At 41.6% G+C, this 15,426-nt stretch overlaps 1 protein-coding gene across 1 annotated transcript in view; it reads left to right on the top strand.

Moving 5' to 3' along the window:
* Window positions 1-13,400, top strand: part of flt4 (fms related receptor tyrosine kinase 4) — a 53,155-nt gene extending 39,755 nt beyond the window's left edge. Inside the window, 17 exon segments of the mRNA XM_061686291.1 lie at window positions 443-574; window positions 2,061-2,167; window positions 2,562-2,697; window positions 3,123-3,227; window positions 6,081-6,194; window positions 6,557-6,645; window positions 6,727-6,889; window positions 9,193-9,287; window positions 10,325-10,447; window positions 10,576-10,687; window positions 10,903-11,002; window positions 11,331-11,436; window positions 11,502-11,585; window positions 11,587-11,627; window positions 12,213-12,333; window positions 12,632-12,717; window positions 12,879-13,400. Coding sequence (XP_061542275.1) covers window positions 443-574; window positions 2,061-2,167; window positions 2,562-2,697; window positions 3,123-3,227; window positions 6,081-6,194; window positions 6,557-6,645; window positions 6,727-6,889; window positions 9,193-9,287; window positions 10,325-10,447; window positions 10,576-10,687; window positions 10,903-11,002; window positions 11,331-11,436; window positions 11,502-11,585; window positions 11,587-11,627; window positions 12,213-12,333; window positions 12,632-12,717; window positions 12,879-13,101 — 1,937 coding nt within the window. The 3' untranslated portion in view covers window positions 13,102-13,400.
* Window positions 13,401-15,426: the final 2,026 nt, after the last annotated feature.

Genomic DNA, 15,426 nt, shown 5'->3' with positions numbered 1-15,426 from the left:
CCACACAGCCACACGAAGAACATCCAAACTCCACACAGGCGAGGCCGGATTTGAACACGGGTCCTCAGAACTGTCAGGCAGATGTGCTAACCAGTGCTAACCAGTCTCCCACTGTGCCGCCGCAGATGTTTATATTGCACAAATTCATATGCGCGCGCACGCACTCAAATCCTATGTCGCTGATCGTCATGACTCATTAGATTTCTCAGCCTGTCTCTCCGCAGGAGATAAATGGCTGAGTGACAGGTTCCTCAGAAGGGCTGCAGGGACATCTAGTTCAACAGACAGGGTGCAAAAGTAATGAATATAGATTGAAGTAGGCACACCAAGGAAACAATGGCTATAATTGAGCAAATGATGTGAGAGTTTGGGGAATTTTTTAAGTAAACGAGTGCATTGTTTTGTGCGTGTGTCTCACTGACCATTATATGACTTCCTGCAGGGATCCAGCTGCAGGACTCAAACCGTACTCTCAGCATCCAGCGAGTTCGGGAGGAGGATGCCGGTCTTTACACGTGCACTGCCTGCAACCGACGAGGATGTGTGCACTCAACAGCTGCCATTCGGGTCATTGGTGAGACACATGAATACACAATGCAACCACAATAGAGAAAGCACCTCACAGCTGACACACCATATGCACAGGTCGGAATCTTAATCAGTCGCCTGTCATACTTCACCGCTGGAGGCATGTTCACACCCCTGCAATAAAATCAAAGTCACTGACTGCTGGTGTAATTGTGTGCCCAAGATGAATAATTCAATAGGTCTGGAGTTGAGGGCTTAATGGGTAATTGATCATATTGATGATTGGCTCAATGCTCCACGTTAAAAATTTTATGTCAGGATGTTAGAAGAATGCAGATATCAGTTAACTATATTGAAGTAGCACCCTCTACAGTCAATGCTGTGTCATATAATATAATTCCCTTCAGTTTAAGATGAAGGTTGAACCCAGTTTCTTACAGTGATGTCCCATTTGTTCAAAAGTTTCCCAGAATGTAATTGAAATAGATCACCATTTCAAAACATTTATCACCTGTACTGTTAATTTTACTACTCAGTAAAGACCCCCCCTAAAAAAACTGAAACAATCAAAGCACCTTATTTCATTCATTCCCTTTAAATGACGTGCAATGAGGGTCTCGCATGCATGGAGAAAGGAAGACTGTGTGACTGGAGCATCGTCACTCGGCTGTTGTGGCAACAGGCAACGTGATGAAATACAGGGTGAACTGGTGATAACCGTGGGCGACTTATATATGTCCGCAGACCTCATGAATCTATCCCCAGCCATGTACGATCGTACATATAAGAAATGCTAATGGAAGACAAACCCAGTAGGACTCTGAGATCTACAGACTCAGGTCAAATAGTGGAGCACAGAGTCCAAAGCAAACATGGTGAATCAGCTTTTACCTGTTATGCTCCACACAAAAAGAATAAGTTGCCAACAGAAGTGACATCAGCCCCAAGTGTTAATGTTTTTAAGTCCATATTAAAAACTATATATGTATATGTGCTCCTTTCTTCAGTTTGGCAGCACACGCAACTGAATGGGCAACTTTAATTCTCATCCTTTCTGGAATCAAACCAGAATATATGATTTAGACACAATTATTTCATATATATTTTCATATGTGTATGTATGCGCTTCCTCCATGCATTTGGAAGCATATTCAACGAATGCGTCTCAGCCTTACTTGGGACAAACAGTCATGTATGATTAATCAACATTTAATCACATCTATAGCTTCGTATTTGTGTACCAGGACCTATAATTAAGAGACATTTATTGACATCCATGTCTTCCTTTCCCACACATCTGGATGGCCCCTTCTCTCAGGTCCAACATAAGTAACAAGTTCTGTTGATGAATAGATTTAAGCTGCACACACAAATACACATCAAAATCTTGTAGAAAGTTCTCCCAGAAAGGTAGAAGCTGTTATGTGCATACTCCACATTTTCCTCCATTTGGTTGTTTCCCAATACTTGAGTATACCCTGTGAGTTTAAAGTTTTCCCGTCTTAAGATGCCTTTGCTCTCTTTCTGCTTAGGTTCCAGTGATAAGGCCAGTGTGGAGATCGTAATACTCATCGGAACCGGAGTGATTGCAGTGTTCTTCTGGGGCTTGCTCATCCTCATATTCTGCAATGTGAAACGGGTCAGAGGCACCTGCTTTCTGCCGTTGTGTGTCTGTTTGTTTGTGAGAGAGGCTGACGGAATGAGGCAAACCCTCTTTCACCTCTGACTCACCACGGCTCTGCCCTCTAAGTCAGCCTCCTCTTTGATCGCTGTGGTTAGCTCAGAGGCCTCCCGATGTCTCCTTGGAGTCCGATTAAACCATTCGTAGCTATTTACCCTCATAACTAGGATAAGCATGATGAGTCCCAAGTTACCTTTCATTTACATTTTGCTCACTCTTTCACACATTACATCTCCACACAGCTGCTCCATAGCAGGATGGTGTCATCAGCGGGAATACTCCGTCACACCAGCAGTATTCTCTTCATTTTTCATTTTCAGCTCACTACAAATGCATCATCTCTCTTCCACAGATTAACCCAGCAGACATTAAAACAGGCTATCTGTCAATCATCATGGACCCTTTGGAGGTCCCCTTGGATGAACAGTGTGAATACCTGCCCTATGACTCCTCCTCCTGGGAAATCCCACGGGACAGACTGCGACTGGGTGAGTGACTCGCAAGTGGGACGAGCACAGATGCATGCTGGGATGACTGTGTGAACACTTGGCAGCAATGCACAAGGGAAAACAAAGATGAGAATATATGGACAAAACCAAATTTGTTTTCCATTTCTGTGAATTCTTAATGGCTGAGTTTGGATTGTAGACTGCCAAGAAAAGTTAATATTGCACGGATCTTTAAAAACACATTGAGGAAAAAGCATCTGCTCCATGGCTGCAACTCATTGGAGCGTACTGTTTTTCAAGCACTGCATTTAAAGTTGTAATTTATCTGGCTTGTCTCCATAGCTGCCAAATGCATTTACATTTTGTAACTCCTCCATTGCCAAGCTGTTTCAGGATGTGGAAATTGCCCCAGTAAATATTAGTGGATCTAAATATTGTGTCCGTTTTGTGTCCTGTTGACACAGGAAAGGTTTTAGGCCACGGTGCCTTTGGGAAGGTAATTGAGGCATCAATTTACGGAATCAGCAAGCGCACACATCTGGACACTGTGGCTGTCAAGATGCTGAAAGGTCAGAGTTATCTTTTCATATGTATCACTGTGTACACAATTAGTTAACATCATCAATTTATCTTGCATGGACAATAGGAAAAGTCATTTTCTGTTCCTCAAGGTCCACGAAGGCATGGTTGGAAGAGTTTGGTGCGGCGGTATCTGAATGCCCAGACCCAGTGGCATGTTTTTGGGGAGCGGTTTCCCTGGGTGGAAAATTTTGGGGGTGCGTAAAATTTCGTAGGCGTAGTGGTTAAATACTTCTTACAGCGGAAAATTCGGTGACAAATTTAATTCGTTCCACGAGCTCTTTTGTAACCCGAAAGGTTTGTAAAGCGAGGTAGTGGTTCCCATTGAAATGAATGGAAATGCAATCAATCCGTTCCAGCCCCAGCACTAAGTTATACTTACTGTATTTCTATCAATGCTTAGTTAAAAATAAATACACTACAATATAGAAATAAAGGAAAACACTATTATAAAGAAATTACACATTAAAAAAACATGATAACTGTATGTCGCTCCTTAACTTTAATTTAGGAGGGGAGCAGGGTAGGTGGACTACAGCTCCTCCACTGAAGAGGAATCTTCTTTCATAATAACACGGGGTAATTGTGATTCAAGTGTTTGTTTTGCTTTTTGTGAAAATATTGATTGCTCTGTTGGCCACAGTTGTATTAGGGTGGTGCTTTTCAATAAATTCCTGCACATAATTCCATTTGGTGTACATTTCTTTTATCATTTTTACCATTTCCCCTAAACAATCCTGCTTTGTCGCAATTGTAAACTTGATGGGGAAGGTAGAATTGTCTTTCCATAAACATTGTGAACAAAAAAATCCACTGTAGCCTGTTTATTTGACCTCGCAGCCTCCCCTCGTCCAACTATTAGGAACCATTCTGAGGGTAATTGTGAGCAAAAGAATCAGAATCATCTTTATTTTGCCAAGTATGTCCAAAAAACACACAAGGAATTTGTCTCCGGTAGCTGCTCTAGTAGAAGACAGATACAGACAGTACTGTAACAAACTGGATTACGTTGTTTTGTGTTACTATTGAATGGGTTTTGGCAAGCCATTCGTGTTCAGTTGTGCTTTGCGCTAATGTTTCCAGGTGTCTTTGAACACATGGCCGCTGCTTGCGGGAGGGCGAGTCTGGAAAAAGAGTGACAACGCGTGTCTAGATAGCAGAGGGTTTTTGTTCCGTAACTTCTGTTTTGTTTAGGCGTCGACGTGTTTGTTGCTTTGCAATAAAGGTGAGATAAACGGACTAACATCTCACGTATCTTTGGAAGACGTCACAGTTGTTGCCTTGTCTGACGCACAGAGCCCATGATGGTTACGCAGCGTGAGAAGAAGGACAACGTAGATCCTTCCGCTTGTCCATGCCAAGACTGTTTGCAAATCAAAGCTAGCACGTAAATAGAAGTAATTTGTCTTTGCAAATTTTGGGCGTAACCCATAAAAGGGTCGTTCGTAACCTGAGGTTTCACTGTATTTAAACAAATTCTGCCGTAGACTAAACCTCTGCTAAGGTAGAAAGATGGTGGACTTCATACTAAAACCAAGGATTCCTGGCAAAGAAGAGATTTTTTTTAAGCCAGGCAGATGGGTGGACAGACAGACATAATTCTGTGAGGGAAATTTAATCAACGCCTGCCCAAAGAAAGTGTTGAACTCAGGACCTTCAGATTTTGAGACTGACACCCTGCCTACTGCGCTATCGAGTGCTGGAGTGAAGGGTTATTAAGAGTGTGAAGTGGGCAAAGGTCCTTTTCTGTTGCAGCAAGGCCCATAAAACCATGAATGGATGAGTTTGGTGTGGAAGCATTTGAATGCCCTCACCCAGTGGCATATTGTTGGGAAGCAGGTGCACTGGGTGTAGCTTTCAATTTCAAAAGCGTCAAAAGTATCATAAAGCTGAGCTTAATATACTTCTGTGTTTCCAGGAGACATTGTACCCTAATTGAATGAGGCAGTTTGTTCTTTTTACAAGAAACCCTAACTGAGATTGCTTTTTCAAGAGGATTACTTTTTGTCAAAGGGATAATTAAGCCTGTGATACTAGAATAACAAGTGAAATGATTGTATAGCTGAGTCATCACTGCTTGATGAGCATGATAACTATAATGGAGCTTCATCAGCACGTTAATACTAGAGAGCACGTCACCGAGGCGACCACTTGTGTTGGCGCCATTGTGCTCCTTTCATTTCAACAAAACACCAGGACAATATGTCTGTGTTTGTGATATGTGCTGCTTGTTCAACACCTCGACCTACTTAATGTACCATGGCCCCTGTGGCCTGAACATGCTGCAACCCAACACGTTACAGCAGGGTTGGGCAAACTTTTCCGCTCATTGACTACATTTGAATTTTTTTATGTACAGATGGGCCAGAGCATTTCAAGATGAGGGAAAGTGAAAAAAAAAAAAAATAAAATTAGAATATGTATGGTCACTGATGGTGTAGTGGTACACTCGCCTGACTTTTGTGTGGGCAGCGTGGGTTCAGTTCCCACTCAGGGACGGTGTGAATGTGAGTGCGAATGGTTGTCCGTGTCTATATGTGCCCAGCGACTGACTGGCGCCCAGTTCAGGGTGTAGTCCGCCTTTCGCCCGAAGTCAGCTGGGATAGGCTCCAGCGCCTCGCAACCCTAACCAGGATAAGCGGTGTTGAAAATGGATGGAATATGTATATACAAAATGTAAAATGATTCCTTTTTTTTTCCTTCCTTTTGGTATAATTGGTGTCCCAATACTGTTTTCCAAATGCCAGCAAAGTACAGAATTTGAATTGTCTTACTTTCTAGATGCACTGTAGTTATATCATCACATGATCAAGGTATGTTTACCTTCCATTCTGTGCTTTCAGACGGCGCCACGGCCAGCGAGCACAAGGCTTTAATGTCTGAGCTGAAGATCCTCATTCACATTGGCAACCATCTGAATGTAGTGAACCTGTTAGGAGCCTGCACCAAGCCAAATGGTCAGTTGAAAGTGCATGAACGCACCAACTGAGCTGCGCTGTTTCTCGTTGTTGGAACAGATGCTTTGTCCTCATGGGAATCTTTACTGTTAGTTGTCCCTCGGTTACCTCACAGCAAAACTTGCTTTTTGGGGTGGGTATTTTAGTATTATTTTCTCTCCAGTGCCATGTATGCTTAAAGCATAAACAACTCTGTCAGGGATATAAAATCACAGCATGGGAGCACAGCAAAGTTCTTGGGGTTATCCTTATGATGTCAAATTGGGTACTAAATGTATTTTTTTCTGATCAGGAAAGCAGAAATACTGTATTTCATTTTTGAGGGACAGATATGCCTCATTTGTAAGTGTTTATCTGAACAGGTCCACTGATGGTGATTGTGGAATACTGCAAGTATGGGAATCTGTCCAACTTCCTGCGAGCAAAGAGAGAGTTTTTCCTCCCATATAGGGTATCAACCCACTGTCGATTAGAGGCACTCTCGCATGATTCTGACTGATAAAATGACGCTTTCAATCATTGCTCCAATTAGGATCGCTCTCCCAAAACTCAGAGCCAAGTTAGACGGATGATTGAAGCTGGTCAAGCAGACCAAAGAGCTCGCCACCATCCCCCGTCACCATCCTCCTCCCCGCTCATCGGCCTTCAGACAGCATCGTCCAACACGACAAATCAGAAACCTGCTGTGGATAAACGTGAGTCCTAAAAAAAGTTGAACGACAAACTTAGTCAGGATAAAATGTGAATCTATCAAACCATTGTCTCCAGTTATCTCTGCGAGACTAGCTCTTTTCAACATCAGGTCCCTGGGTAATAAATCAATGTTGATTAATGACATCATTACAACCTATGATCTGGACGAGTGTCGACTCGGAAGAAAACGCAGTGGTATTGTTGTTATTTTTAAGTCATTATTTCAGTGTAAATAAATTGTACTCAGTGATTTTAGCTCTTTTGAATATCTCTGTTTTTTTAGTTAAAGGTGACGGAAAGGTTATTGCTATTATTCCATCCATTTTGTGAGCCGCTTCTCCTCACTAGGGTCGCGGGCGTGCTGGAGCCTATCCCAGCTGTCATCGGGCAGGAGGCGGGGTACACCCTGAACTGGTTGCCAGCCAATCGCAGGGCACATCGAAACAAACAACCATCCGTACTCTCATGCACACCTACGGGCAATTTAGTCTCCAATTAATGAATGTTTTTGGGATGTGGGAGGAAACCGGAGCGCCCGGAGAAAACCCACTGCAGGCACGGGGAGAACATGCAAACTCCACACAGGCGGGGCCGGGGATTGAACCCGGGTCCTCAGAACTGTGAGGCTGACGCTCTAACCAGTCGGCCACCGTGCCGCCTTGCTATTATTATTTTATAAAATTATTTATTGAATTATTATTAATTAATATTTAAGTCATTGATATTAGTTATTACATTATGTTATAATTTGTAGGCCTCCAAGATACAATAGAAAATATATGCAGGATTTTTCAGAACTGCTGTCAGTTATTTGTACTGACTACAACTATTTCATCATAACGGGAGACTTTAACATTCATGTTGACAATAACATGGGGGGGAAAAGCAGAATCTGCTCTTATCAAAGTGCTAAATGATATAAGGTTGAATATTGACTCAGGAAAGGTGTCAATTCTGGTCTTCCTGGACCTCAGTGCGGCTTTTGATACGGTAGATCATAATATACTGCTGAACAGGTTGGCAAAGTGGGTAGGACTAAATGAAACAGTCCTTAAATAGTTCAGGTCCTACCTGGAGGAAATGAGTTATTTTGTAACCATTTGAAGTGTTCGATCTCTTCGAATGGCAATGACCGATGGGCTCCCTCAAGGGTCAGTTCTTGGACCCCTCCTGTTCAGCCTGTATATGCCATCCTTGGGTTAAATTCTTCAGAACTTTCATTTTGACTATCATAGCTATGCGGATGACACACTGTTATATCTAGCATTGTCTCCGGATGACTACAGTCCAATTGAGGTGTTGTGTCACTGTCTAAAACATAACTAAGATGAGCCAAAATGTTCTTCAATTAAACCACAACAAAACTGAGATAATTGTCTTTGACAATAAAGAAAAGAGGATTGTTGTTCGTAAATACCTGTAGTCACTCTCTTTAAAAACCAAAGACCAAGTCCGAAACCATGGTGTTCTGATAGATTCCGACCTGGCTTTTAACAGTCATATCAAATCATTTACTAAAACTGCCTTCTACCATCTGAAGAACATTTCCAGACTGAAAGCGTGTATGTGTCAAGCAGACCAGGAGAAGCTCATCCATAGTAGACATGACTATTGTAATGGTCTTCTGACTGGACTCCCTAAAAAGAGCATTAAACAGCTGCAGCTTGGGTTCTGACCAGAACAAAAAGGTCAGACCATAATACTCAAATTCTAAAGTCTTTACACTGGCTCCCAGTCAGCTTTAGAATAGATTTTAAAGTTCTGCTTACGGTCTATAAATCACTAAACAGTTTAGGTCCTGAATATATGAATGAAATGCAAATGGAATATAAACCCAGTCGGGCTCTGAGATCGACAGACTCAGGTCAAATAGTGGAGCACAGAGTCCAAAGCAAATATGGTGAAGCAGCATTAAGCTATTATGCTGCACACAAATGGAATAAGTTGCCAACAGAAGTGATGTGAGCCCCAAGTGTGAATGTTTTTAAGTCCAGGTTAAAAGCTCTTCTTTTCTCTCATGCTTTTTAGAGCATTTCCACTTTTAAATGATATTTCTTGCACTGTATGCTGTTTTAATTGTACTTTTATTTTCTCTCTCCGTTTTAAATGTTTATAAGCTGTTTTTTTCTTTGTTTTTAAATGCTTTTAATCATGTGAAGCACATTGAGTTACCTTGTGTATCAGATGCGCTATATAAATACATTTGCTTTGCATTGCTATTCAGAAAAAGAGTGGATTGTGTTGACATTACTTACATAGATCACATGACTTGCATCTTTGAGCTTCCCTTTCTGTCTCCTCACAGTGGAGGATTTGTGGAAAACGCCTTTGACGATAGAAGATCTAATTTGCTACAGTTTCCAAGTGGCCCGTGGGATGGAGTTCCTGGCATCCAGAAAGGTTCATTACCAGCACTGTAGCAATTAGTATGTGAAAAATGGTGATGTGTCTCTCAATTCTCAGGAAGTAGATTGCAACCAAGATCATTATTATTATTTTTTTCCTTATATATGAAAATATACTTCATTATGTAGGACAATCCTAGTGTTGTAGATTCAAAATTTGAAGTACTATTGACTTACCAAGCTCATTGAAGTATTGGTGCTGGTGAGCTCATAACATACACTCTTCAACTACAGTGGCTACAGAGCAGTCCCAATTGTTGAATAACTAACAAGAGGGGGAAAATTGATGTCATTGTGGCAAGTGATAATTTCTGCAAATTGCAGAAGGCCAAGTTAGGCAGTAATTCAACAAGATGAAAATTTTTATTATTTTATATAATTAATTTTTTAAAATCATAATTACAGAACTTAATTTCTCATCTTATTTCTTCTACTTTCTTTGTATGTATAGATTACTTGGGTTGTTCCCAACATCTGGTGAAATTTTCATGTCAATATAGCACCTTTGGAAATGTATTTAGTGAGAAAAATGGTGACGTGTTAAACACTTATTTCAGCCGCTGTATGTACTTTTGTCAATTCTGGTTGCTTTGGTCTCAATCGATTTTGTCTTCATGTGAGTAGAAAGATCATCAAAAAGATATTTCACTGGGTCTTTTAAGCCCTTCAAACATTTCCGTTGCAAGTCTGCCTTCATAGTATCAAATGTATCTCATTTTAATTGCTCACAATGAGAAGCTTTAGAGCAATAGAGCGACACTAAACTTTCCAACCAGATTCAGCATCACAGTGGCTCTTTCATGTGTTGGCAGCTGCACGCGCTGGCAGACAAAAGTCCAGTCCCGCATATCAGTGTGCAATCAAACAACAAAACTAAGAGATGATTACATTTCACATGACACCACTCACTCAGAGGAAAACAATGTCGTGACAGTTTACTAGCTCACTGTAAACATGCAAAAACATGCACATACACACACGTTGATGCATATGCATTTGTGTGTTTGTGTGTGTGTGTGTGTGTATCCTCAGTGTATCCACAGAGACCTGGCGGCCCGCAACATTCTGCTGTCAGAAAACAACGTGGTGAAGATCTGCGACTTCGGCCTGGCCCGAGACATATACAAAGACCCCGACTATGTCAGGAAAGGAAATGTACGACAATTCCGCAAACCAATTTGTTTCCAAATGCAAAGAACATTACGATTCACTCTTATACAGGTGCAATTTTTACTTTTATGGCTCGGCTGTAATATTTGTCTGGTGCTTTGACACTCTCTCAGGCCCGACTCCCTTTGAAGTGGATGGCTCCAGAGAGTATCTTTGACAAAGTGTACACCAGCCAGAGTGACGTGTGGTCCTTCGGAGTGCTCCTCTGGGAAATCTTTTCACTTGGTAAAATAACTTGTTATCAAGACACATAATTGAAGACATGGAAGAAAGGGCGATCCAAACAGTCTTTTCTGGCTATGTGGTGTCGCCATTGAAGTGTAACTCTCTGTGTTTGCACAGAGCAATTGGGAATTTGCTTGGATTGCTAGAAGCAGATTCAATCAACATGTCTCTTTGTTCATGTACCAGCTCCTTTGCTCGATCTCCCTTTCTTCCAGGTGCATCTCCATATCCTGGAGTGCAGATTGATGAGGAGTTTTGCAAACGACTGAAAGATGGCGTCAGAATGAGAGCGCCAGAAACTGCCTCGCCTGAAATGTAAGATCTAAACCAGTGGTGGGCTGTAGGTGACCCAAGCAGTTTGAGAATCTAGTCACATAATATTTTTTGCATTCATTTTACAATTATTTCCCCTCAAATTGCTAAAATGTATGTATTTATTTATTTATCACAATAAGCTTATCAGAGCGATAATAGTTAGTATCACATTGTGACACAGCACAGTTCTCCAATACATAATTCAGTATATATCTGTAACTTCAAATTGTAAACACTTGTATTTTTATTGAAATTATATAGTTTCCTTACAGTCCAAAAGTTTTTTTATAGGAATGCTTTGTATGACTTTTCTGCCCTCTGCTGGTAGATATGGCATCATGTTGGCGTGCTGGGACGGAGAGCCCAAAGAGAGGCCCCCATTCCCCACCCTGGTGCAAACCCTGGCAGACCTGCTGCAGGACAACAGTCTGCCTGTGAGATAATAAATCCAGCGAGAACTCTTCCGACCTGTTTTTGATCCTATTTAATTTCCCCCCAGGACGGGAAGGACGACAACCCTCTGAACCACTCCCAGAGCTCAGAGGATGATGGCTTCTCTCAAGCTTCATCGCGTCCTCCATCCTGAAGAGGAACTTAGGCTAGCCTCCAACACGCTGCCGACGAGGTACTGATGCAAGTTCATCTCTTGCTTGCTCTTACATTATACATTTAGGGAGCTGTTGACCAGGTGCAGCAAATCTCATCAGACGTCACACGTTTGCGTGGCCACTTGTTGCCAAGCAGAGTTTATAGTGCCAAGTAATAACTGCTCCACGGACCAGTGATTGCTGGACACTATTGATAGAGAACACTGGAGGAACAGAGTCGAGATTTGATGTTACACATTTGCTTGCCACAATTTTTCATTGCTTTTTATATTCACAGTCATAATGGCCCTCTTATGATAAAAACCATAACAACAATGTGGCCTGTGACGGAAATAAGTCTGACACCCATGTGTGAACAGGTCAACTTCTTTTGAGTTCCTGGCCATTAAACTTATTTATTTTTCATTTTCTAAAGCAATGACCTAACTGTTGGGGGTATGGTCATTAAACTTTTGGTGACAGACTTGAGATCATTTTGATGTTCATGAAATGTTCTACGAGCGGAATAGGTCCGCTGAGGTTTTCATTGAGCCTCAATTCTAGTCTCATTGCGAGGCTCCATCACGTATGTTGCATGCTGACCTCTCTCGTCTTTTAAGCAGGTATTATAACTGCGTGCCCTTTGCCGGCTGTCTGCTCGTGGGAGCCACAAAGACATGCCAGCCGAGAGTGAAGACGTTTGAAGAGTTCCCTTTAGAGACTCACCCTCAGAAGAGTACTCAGGTAAGAACTTTCATCCTTTTTTTAGCAATTTTGTGAAATATACATTTATGGCCTCAGTTCACCCTAAAAGTTATTCACTTTTTAAGAGGTTATTGCTCTACAGGAAAGTGAATTTACAGTGTATACTGTATACACACTATAAAAATTTATTCTCAATCAAGTGAGGAACCTAAAGCATACATAAACATGTTCAAAAGGATCTTCTCGATCATCCAAATGAGAAAGAAAGTTGATTTTAGGGTGTGACTGCTGTGCTCTTTCCGAGGTCGTCTGATTTCATATGACTTTATCGCTTCAGGATAACCAGACAGACAGCGGGATGGTTTTAGCCTCAGAGGAATTACAGAGACTTGAACACAGGCAAAAGGGTGCCGTGTCAAAAAGGTGAATTATACAACAACTGTTATTTGTACTGTTGTACAATAATTTTTGTCATCATTGTAGTTTCTAATATCATTATTGTTGCAATGCGGTAGTTGAATCATGCATGGCAATATCTGACGTATTTTGTGTATTTATTGAGCACTTTGGTGTCCCACCTTCAGGCGCATGAGCAGCAGCAGCAGCACGGAGCCTCTGACGGCCCCCCACGGTTCTCTGGGCCGGAGCTTCGGCTCCACCAGCTCCACACGTCCAAATTTCCTGAACCAGCTGTCGGGTCAGACCTTCTACAACAACGAGTACGGACACTTGTCTGAGGAGGGCTTCTGCAGCAGTGACTTCTTCTCCTCGACAAATGCACCCTGCTTTGCCTCCTCCAATATGTGATCGAAACAAAGATGTAGGATAAGAGGAAGGGGGAAAAAATAAAGGGGACAGCCCTGTGTGTTACATTGCATTATGTCAGTGTAAATTAATACATGTTGAACTTTAACCTGGGATCACTATGGACTGCAATACACGTGCCTAACAGCACAACAGCCACTGGGTGGCAGCATTATGATTTCAAAACAAATCCAAAGTATTTTCGTACCACATTTACTGTATATTTTTTAGCTTTTGTATGCAAAGTACTTCAGTTTTACAACTGTTACCTTATATGGGAAGATATAAAGATCTCCTCACTTCTCTCTGTTTTCTTCCAAATCAGTGATGTACATCCATCAATCATATTTAAATCGTATTTATGGGTGACTTGGAACCTTTCTCCAGAGAGCCGACTTTGGGCAGGTGGATCGGGACACCAGGCAGTCTCACAGCACATACAGGGGTCCTTGGTTTATAGCGGTCCCAACATATGACATTTCGAGGTTATGAACAGTAATCTAGTTTACGCAGCTGCATAAGAATATGTGGTCACATACCACAAGTGCTAGGTGAATTCTGCTTCACAATGACAGACCCCACACGGAAGCATCTAAAAGCAAGGTTGCTACAATCGCTTGGCCGCAACAAGCCACAAGACGCCATGATATCGCCAAGGACCGATCAGAGCAAAGATGGTTTCCATATTTGAACTAAGAATAACAGCGATCCAATCAGAGCAAAGCTTATTTACGTACTGAATATCAATGAGAAATCCGGACCTTCTCAACTGCCAGGTGTAAAAGACCTATTAGAATGGCTTGAAAAGGGCACCCTGGGCATTTTCTACCCAAATTATCTTGCAAACCCAGTAAAAGGACAAAGATTTGGGGGGGGGAAACATTGATGGCATAGGACCTTTAAGAAATAACATATACTGGACCTACAGTGCATATGAAGTCAACAAACCCCAGTTCTAATGACAGGTTTTTGTGATATTAGACCAAAAGAAATATGAGACAAATAATTTTAAAACTTTTTTTTTTTTCCATAGTTAATGGGACTTATAACCTGTACAACTCAATTGAAAAATAACTGAAATCTTTCAGAGGGAGAATAAAAACAAACAACGATATAATGTAAGTGTGTGGACACCTTCTTATAACTGGCTTTGTGGCTGTGTTCACAATCACATTCAAACACATTTTCAATAGGAGTCAGCACACTCCTGCCACCTTTTAGTGTCTTTGAATAACGGCAAGTAAAATTCTGCTGTTGTAGTATGCTTTTCCTGACACTTTTGTAATTACATCTTGCAGCTCAAGACATGGTCCACAGAGAGCTTTCATTGCATCAGAGGGATACATCAGGAAAGGGTACGAAATCATTTCAAATGTATTAAATATATCATTGAACTAAGTGAGGACAGTTATCATCGAGTGGGGAAAATATGGCACAACAGTGACATCACCAAGAACTGGATGTCCCTCTAAAATTGACGAAAAGAAAACTGGTCAGGGAGGCTGCAGAGGCCGACAGCAACACTGAAGTAGCTGGAGGTATTTTGGCCATGTAGTGTAGTGTAGTTTGGAAAGATGGAAGCTTTATCTTACGAAGAAAAGAAAACAGTTGAAATCTCTGAAACCCCTGTGGGCAAATTTGTTACGCTCCAATGAAACCAAGGTTGAACTTCGGCGCAAACACAACACTGCTCGTCACCAAAGAAAAAAAAGACCAGAACTACTGAGCTGAATGGTGGTGCCAGCATAATGATTTGGGGCTGTTTTTGTTCAGGTGGAACTGGGGTCTTAGTCGAGGTGGAAATTATGATAACAAAATGTTTTTTTTTTTTTTTTTTTAACTGTAGTTCATTTCGGAATGAAACATGAATTTTGAAATACAACAAAATGGGGAAAACATGAAACGCTGTGAATACTTTCCAAATGCACTGTATGCTTCTATTTTGATGTCTTGATCTTGTCTTAAGTGAGCTTGTGTTGTTGACTGACAAGCTCGGTGATGATTCATGCCACACTGCAGGTGCATACGCACTAAAGCTGTCGATTAGTGGTGGATGCGCCACCTTGAATGTAGTGGCATCGGTGGTCACCTGAGGCTGACAGTTGTAGGGTGACTAAAAAGCAGTTGAGTCACACTTAGAGGCTGTTATCGGCGCTACACGTACACACGGTGACATCTTATCAGCCTCTTACAAACTGACATCACGCATGACGCCTTGCGGGATGTAAAAGAGGAGCAAGGTCCATCTCACCAAATAAGATGCAAAGATTACTTGTCTCCTGTTTTCTTTTTTTTTTTTTTTTTTTTTTTTAATTGTACTGTGACACC

Source organism: Phycodurus eques, chromosome 9 (assembly GCF_024500275.1).
Source record: "Phycodurus eques isolate BA_2022a chromosome 9, UOR_Pequ_1.1, whole genome shotgun sequence".
In the NCBI taxonomy this organism is placed as follows: Eukaryota; Metazoa; Chordata; class Actinopteri; order Syngnathiformes; family Syngnathidae; genus Phycodurus; species Phycodurus eques.
Note: the sequence above shows the minus strand (reverse complement) of the source record. Positions and strands in the feature narration are given on the sequence as shown.